Source organism: Scomber scombrus, chromosome 14 (assembly GCF_963691925.1).
Source record: "Scomber scombrus chromosome 14, fScoSco1.1, whole genome shotgun sequence".
NCBI lineage: Eukaryota > Metazoa > Chordata > Actinopteri > Scombriformes > Scombridae > Scomber > Scomber scombrus.
Window position 1 is genome coordinate 30,109,478 of NC_084983.1, and position 7,929 is coordinate 30,117,406.

General features: G+C 46.7%; 1 protein-coding gene across 2 annotated transcripts; it reads left to right on the forward strand.

Moving 5' to 3' along the window:
• Positions 1-5,663: 5,663 nt before the first annotated feature.
• On the forward strand, positions 5,664-7,853 carry pfdn1 (prefoldin subunit 1). 2 transcript variants are annotated; one of them, XM_062432726.1, is made up of 4 exons: positions 5,664-5,728; positions 6,918-7,084; positions 7,199-7,283; positions 7,553-7,853. In XM_062432726.1, exons 1-4 carry the CDS (start codon positions 5,696-5,698, stop codon positions 7,634-7,636), a joined length of 369 nt encoding a protein of 122 aa, XP_062288710.1. In that variant the 5' UTR covers positions 5,664-5,695; the 3' UTR covers positions 7,637-7,853. The 2 variants fall into 2 exon arrangements, with proteins under 2 accessions (XP_062288710.1, XP_062288711.1); XM_062432727.1 differs by having other exon boundaries at positions 7,556-7,853.
• The last annotated feature ends 76 nt before the right edge of the window (positions 7,854-7,929 follow it).

Genomic DNA, 7,929 nt, shown 5'->3' on the forward strand with positions numbered 1-7,929 from the left:
AACTCACCCAAAACCCCAATATAATAATAAAACCAGCGGACAAAGGTTCAAAAATAATCATACTCGACAGACAACAATACTTACAGGAAGCCAATAGACAACTTTCAAATACCACCCACTACAAACCTATACCTCAAAGCATCCAAAACAATACACAAACTGCACTTAGAACTATTATTACATCCCTCCACCATAAAAAATACATTAAAACCAAGCAATTACACTTTTTATTCGGCCCCGACAACCCACGCCCCAGACATTTTTACCTCCTCCCCAAAATCCACAAAGACCCCACCACCTGGACAGTTCCCTTTGAGGTTCCTCCCGGTAGACCCATAGTTTATCAGGTAAAGATCGGGACACAAACGAGGAACCGGAGGGCTCAGGCTGAATCAGAGTTGTTTATTACAGGCAGGGGTCAAAACCAGGCAGGCAGTAGAATAGGCGAAGGTACAGGTAATCGGGAGGCTATAATCTAGGTCACGGATCAACAGCTGGTCGTACACAGGGAGATACTCAAGGAAATTATACGCTGGAACTCTAAGGACAAGACGATCTGGCACAGAGGGGAGACACGGCTTAAATACACAAGGAGGGGGAAGACAACTACACACAGGTGAAACACATTAGGGAGGGGAAAGCAATCACACAGGCGGGAAACTTGACAGGAAGACAGGGGTAAGACAAGGACTTCAAAATAAAACAGGAAGTGGCACAACAAGAACAGAAAATCAACTAAAACCCTAACAGGCACTAACGGGCCCTGACATAGTTTCAGATTGCAACAGCACCTCCTACAACATATCCACATACATTGATCACTTCCTTAATCCCCTCTCCATAAAACATCCCAGCTACATAAAGGACACATACCATTTCCTCAACATCATCCGACCCATGGTTGTTCCTTCACCAGCTTACCTCTTTACAATAGATATAGACAGTCTGTATACCAACATCAATAGTACACTCGGGATTAAAACCATACAGAACATTTTTCAAAAATATCCAGACAACAATAGACCGGACCAAGAAATCATTGACCTCCTCACCATCTGCCTCAATAACAACGACTTTGAATTCAACAATAAACATTATCTACAAATCACCGGAACAGCCATGGGTCAAAGATACGCACCGTCATACGCAAACATTTACATGGCCGAGTGGGAGCGAGAGGCATTGGCCAAGTGTGTACACCAACCATCCATCTACTACCGGTACTTAGATGACATCATAGGAATTTGGCCCCATCACATATCACTTTTCCAACAGTTTATAGACACATTAAATAATCACCATCCCTCCATAAAAGTTAAATTTTCCATAAACCACACCACAGTTAACTTTCTAGACACCACAGTTTTCTTCCAACCAATTGATTCCACCACCAATAAAATTCTCACTAAGGTTTATTTTAAAGACACAGATACACATGCACTCCTCCATAAATCCAGTTATCACCCAAAGCACACTTTTAAAGGCATCATAAAATCCCAGATAATCAGATACCACCGCATATCCTCCCTCCAGACAGACTTTGATCAAACCATCCGCATTTTATTCAATAGCTTAAAAAACAGAAAATATTCAAAACGTTTCCTCCGTCAAATCAAAAACAACACCTTGGCCGCCCTCGCTCCCACTCGGACCCCTAACAACCAACACACACAACAACACACACACACACACACACACACACACACACACACACACACACACGAACAATAGACCCCACCCAGTAACCCCTGATACCCCCGACCCCCTGACCCCCTACCTGAACCTAGGTCTGTACCCTCATCCCCCCTCCCCCTACCCTAAACCGGGTCTGTATCCCCTCCCTACCTACCATCCCCCCACCACTGACCCCGCTGTACAAGGGGGCTGTCCACAACACAACACATTCACCAACCAAACACAACCCGATCCACACATCTTACCCCTGGTCTCCACATTCTCCCACACCACTACGGCACTCCACCAAACTATAAAAAGGAACTTCACCCACATCCAGACACAACACCCAGCCTTTCACAACCGGAAAATCATCTCAGCCTATCGCCGAAACCCCAACCTACAGAGTCTCCTAGTTAGATCAAAATTCACCACCCATGGTAAAACACCCGCCACACCGTTCCACCACCACTATAAAACAAGAAAATTCATCACCAATCCACATAGTCAAACATCACTCCCACCTCACAACACCTACTCCCTCTCCCATAGCAATATCGTCTACATCATCACATGCACCCTATGCAATAAACACTACATAGGAGAAACTAAAAATCCTCTACTCACCCGACTCAAGCAGCACCTTCACAATATAGACAAAGGCACACTCACCACTCACTTAGTTACCCATTTCCAACTACACTCCATCCAATACCTCACCATCTCAGGTCTGGAGGCCCAAGACCGCTGGACCACAGGGCAGAGGAAGAGAGCTGAGAAAATCTGGATAGAGAAGCTGGGTACAATAACTCCACGGGGCCTCAATGATATCCCCAACTATTAAACCTTCACCCCATAGACACTACTACACCCACCCCTTTGTCCCCTTACCCTCACCCTTACCCCTTACCCTAACCTTTTCCCTTCACCCCAACCCTACCCCTTACCTTAACCTCCACCCCTTACACTTACCCCAATCCCTTACCCCAACCTCTACCCTTTACCCTTACCCTAACCCTAACCTTTACCCTTACCCTAACCCTCACCCCAACCCCTTACCCTAAACCTAACCCCTACCCCTTACCCTAACCCTAACTCCAAACCCCTTACCCTAAACCTAACCCCTACCCCTTACCCTAACCCCTTATCCTAACTCCTTACCCTAACCCTAACCTCCACCCCCCTTCCTAACCCCTTACCTTAACCCTAACCTCTTACCCTAACCCCAACCCCTTACCCTAACCCTACCCCCTTCCCACTCACCTCTATTTTTCCTTTATCCATCCACCCAGCTTCTCCTCACACATAACCATTTTCCCACAGTCGCCCCCTAGAAACCGGACCCAAGTGAAAATAAAAACATATAACCACTGCCTGTCTCCCATTATTTTAATACCCCTTCTCTCCCCCCCCCCCCCCCCCCCTTTTTTTTTTTTTTGTTGTTTTTTTTGTTTTCTTGCTTTTTTGTTTGGTTTTTTTTTTTGGTTTTTTTTGGTTTTTTTCGCCCACAATAAAGTTTTTTATAAACAAGCACCAGGCACACTTTGGTTTTAAACATCACTTATAGGATGTGTTGTTTTATATTGTCACTTAATCATTATATTGCTATTTTATTGGTATATTTATGTATTGTCTTTTATTTTTTTATTGGACAATTTATGAATATAGATCTAAGATGATTTGGGGTGAACAGATTGGGAGATTTTATGAATTTAGTGTGTGTTAATTGCTCTTACTATATGTGCGTGTGTGTGTGTGTATATAACATTGCTCTTTCTTATTATATTTATATATTAATTATTTTTAAATCACTTTTACTATGCATGCCACCCTCCCACATCTGTTCGCCCACAAACACATTAGGAAACATGTACTTTTTTACCAATTTATATTGATTGACATGATTTTATTTAGCAACACACCCGAATGAACCAATTTTATACAAAACACAAGGACGCACTTGCCTACCTGGTTTTTAGATTTTGTTCTTTTGTTTTGTTGGGAGGCACGTGGTGGGTGGGTGGCCGTGTTGGCTGCTCCCCTGTGTGTGGGAGACCTGTGCCAGCGCCGGGAATCAAACCCTGCTCCCCCGTATGACAGACTGGACCATTGCCACTACACCACAATAAACACTTACATAAACTTCATCCACCACTCCATATTACCTTCTGTTTTAGACATGGGTAACCCAAGTCTGTAGGCCAGTGCACCTTTGATAAACCTCAACCCCTGAACCCTAACCCCAACCCCAAACCTAACCCTAACCCATTAACCCTAACCCAGACCCAGACCCACTAACCCTAACCCAGACCCTAACCCACTAACCCAGACCACTCACTGGGCCAAAGAGAAGGAGGGAGTTGGAGTACCAGGAGTAGCTGCTCGTCGGCAGGAGATGGTTACACAAAGGTGGCTGAGACTTGATCTCCTTCCTCTCTCTCCTCTCCTTCCTCTCTCTCCTTCCTCTCTCTCTCCTTCCTCTCTCTCTCTCTCTCCTTCCTCTCTCTCTCCTCTCCTTCCTCTCTCTCCTTCCTCTCCTTCCTCTCTCTCCTCTCCTTCCTCTCTCTCTCCTCTCCTTCCTCTCTCTCCTTCCTCTCCTCTCCTTCCTCTCTCTCCTCTCCGTCCTCTCTCTCTCCTCTCCTTCCTCTCCTTCCTCTCTCTCTCCTCTCTCTCCTTCCTCTCTCCTTCCTCTCTCTCCTTCCTCTCCTTCCTCTCTCTCCTCTCCTTCCTCTCCTCTCCTCTCCTTCCTCTCTCTCCTCTCCTCTCCTTCCTCTCCTCTCCTCTCCTTCCTCTCCTCTCCTTCCTCTCTCTCTCTCCTTCCTCTCCTTCCTCTCTCTCCTCTCCTTCCTCTCTCTCTCCTTCCTCTCTCTCTCCTCTCCTTCCTCTCTCTCCTTCCTCTCTCTCCTCTCCTTCCTCTCTCTCCTCTCCTTCCTCTCTCTCCTTCCTCTCTCTCTCCTTCCTCTCTCTCTCTCTCTCCTTCCTCTCTCTCTCTCCTTCCTCTCTCTCTCCTCTCCTTCCTCTCTCTCCTTCCTCTCTCTCCTTCCTCTCCTCTCCTTCCTCTCTCTCCTCTCCTTCCTCTCTCTCTCCTCTCCTTCCTCTCTCTCCTTCCTCTCTCTCCTCTCCGTCCTCTCTCTCTCCTCTCCTTCCTCTCTCTCTCCTCTCCTTCCTCTCTCTCTCCTCTCCTTCCTCTCTCTCCTTCCTCTCCTCTCCTTCCTCTCTCTCCTCTCCGTCCTCTCTCTCTCCTCTCCTTCCTCTCCTTCCTCTCTCTCTCCTCTCTCTCCTTCCTCTCTCTCCTCTCCTTCCTCTCCTCTCCTCTCCTTACTCTCTCTCCTCTCCTTCCTCTCCTCTCCTCTCCTTCCTCTCTCTCCTCTCCTCTCCTTCCTCTCCTCTCCTTCCTCTCTCTCTCTCCTTCCTCTCCTTCCTCTCTCCTCTCTCTCTCCTCTCCTTCCTCTCTCTCCTCTCCTTCCTCTCCTTCCTCTCTCTCCTCTCCTTCCTCTCCTCTCCTCTCCTTCCTCTCTCTCCTCTCCTCTCCTTCCTCTCCTCTCCTTCCTCTCTCTCTCTCCTTCCTCTCCTTCCTCTCTCCTCTCTCTCCTCTCCTTCCTCTCTCTCTCTCCTTCCTCTCCTTCCTCTCTCTCCTCTCCTTCCTCTCTCTCTCCTTCCTCTCTCTCTCCTCTCCTTCCTCTCCTCTCCTTCCTCTCTCTCTCTCCTTCCTCTCCTTCCTCTCTCTCCTCTCTCTCTCCTCTCCTTCCTCTCCTTCCTCTCTCTCTCCTCTCTCTCCTTCCTCTCCTTCCTCTCTCTCCTCTCCTTCCTCTCTCTCTCTCCTTCCTCTCCTTCCTCTCTCTCCTCTCTCTCTCCTCTCCTTCCTCTCCTTCCTCTCTCTCTCCTCTCATTTGGTAATAAAGTGTAGTTTCCGGTTCCGCCTCCAGAGCAGCTGGCGGCGCTAACGCACCGGAAGCTGGATGTCAAGAAGAAGGAGTGGTCAGTGCACATGCGCAGTGTGTAGCAGTGCTAGTTAAAGAAGATGGCGGCGTCCATAGACCTGGAGCTGAAGAAGGTAAACACACACACATCTATATATCTACCTGTTTACCTGTTTACCTGTCTGACTGTGTGTGTGTCTCACCTGTCTGACGTCACCTGTCTGTCAGCTGTGTTTAACAGCAGCCTGCACGCGGACAGCTAACGGCTAACAGCTGTCTGTGGCACGAGGAGCTAACTGAGATTCATGCACGCGCTCGGTGTTATATTATATATAATAATAATAATAATAGAGCTGTGTGTCAGACTGCAGGTCACTGTATTGATCCAGTAGAAGAAGAACCAATCAGAACCAATCAGAACCCAGTTTAAGAGTGAATTTGGCTGCATCACCTCTCCTCTTTCTTCTTCTCTGGTGTCTCGTCCTGTTCAGGTGATATTAATCAGAGTGAGCCCTCCTGTCTGTATATTAACCAGAGTGAGCCCTCCTGTCTGTAGGCTGTATATTAATCAGAGTGAGCCCTCCTGTCTGTAGGCTGTATATTAATCAGAGTGAGCCCTCCTGTCTGTATATTAATCAGAGTGAGCCCTCCTGTCTGTATATTAATCAGAGTGAGCCCTCCTGTCTGTAGGCTGTATATTAATCAGAGTGAGCCCTCCTGTCTGTATATTAATCAGAGTGAGCCCTCCTGTCTGTATATTAATCAGAGTGAGCCCTCCTGTCTGTATATTAATCAGAGTGAGCCCTCCTGTCTGTAGGCTGTATATTAACCAGAGTGAGCCCTCCTGTCTGTAGGCTGTATATTAACCAGAGTGAGCCCTCCTGTCTGTAGGCTGTATATTAATCAGAGTGAGCCCTCCTGTCTGTAGGCTGTATATTAATCAGAGTGAGCCCTCCTGTCTGTAGGCTGTATATTAATCAGAGTGAGCCCTCCTGTCTGTATATTAATCAGAGTGAGCCCTCCTGTCTGTATATTAATCAGAGTGAGCCCTCCTGTCTGTATATTAATCAGAGTGAGCCCTCCTGTCTGTATATTAATCAGAGTGAGCCCTCCTGTCTGTAGGCTCTATATTAATCAGAGTGAGCCCTCCTGTCTGTATATTAATCAGAGTGAGCCCTCCTGTCTGTATATTAATCAGAGTGAGCCCTCCTGTCTGTAGGCTGTATATTAATCAGAGTGAGCCCTCCTGTCTGTATATTAATCAGAGTGAGCCCTCCTGTCTGTAGGCTGTATATTAATCAGAGTGAGCCCTCCTGTCTGTAGGCCTTCTCTGAGCTGCAGGTGAAGATGATTGACACGCAGCAGAAGGTAAAACTCGCAGACCTTCAGATCGATCAGCTGACTCGAGTCCAGAAACACGCGAAGCTCACACACACTGAGATCACAACGCTGCCGGACAACACGCGGCTCTACGAGGGGGTGGGACGCATGTAAGTCTCCATGGCAACCACACAATCTGTATTCACCTGAGACTCACCTGGATATAAAGTCTGTGGGTATAGTGTGTGTGTGTGTATATAATGTGTGTATAATGTGTGTTTCAGGTTCATCCTGCAGTCTAAGGAGGAAATCAATAATCAGCTGACAGACAAACAGAAAACAGCTGATGAGAAGATCAAAGAACTGGAGGTATAACACTTATTGATCAGCTGATTAGAGATCAGTCTGCCAGATGTGTGTGTGTGTGTGTCTCTAAGAGTGTGTGTTAGTGTGTGTCTCTAAGAGTGTGTGTTAGTGTGTGTCTCTAACAGTGTGTTAGTGTGTGTCTCTAACAGTGTGTGTTAGTGTGTGTCTCTAACAGTGTGTGTTAGTGTGTGTCTCTAACAGTGTGTGTGTGTGTCTCTAACAGTGTGTGTGTGTGTGTGTGTGTGTCTAACAGTGTGTTCTCTTATTTCCAGCAGAAGAAGGTGTACCTTGAACGCAGCGTGAAGGAAGCGGAGGATAACATCAGAGAGATGCTGCTGTCCCGCAGAGCTCACTGATCAATAACCTGATCATTCATAGTAGTCTGTTCACTGATCAATAACCTGATCATTCATAGTAGTCTGTTCACTGATCAATAACCTGATCATTCATAGTAGTCTGTTTACTGATCAATAAATAAAATGATTGTGTTCTTTTGTCTTGTGATCAATAAAGTTATTGATCAGTTATTATTGTGTCAGCTGATCGATCAATAAACTCATCTGTTCACCTTGATGAATGTGACTCATGTTTCCAGCTGATTGGTCAGCAGGTGTGCTGAGGTTACCGTGGTGATGTGAGCTGTTACCGT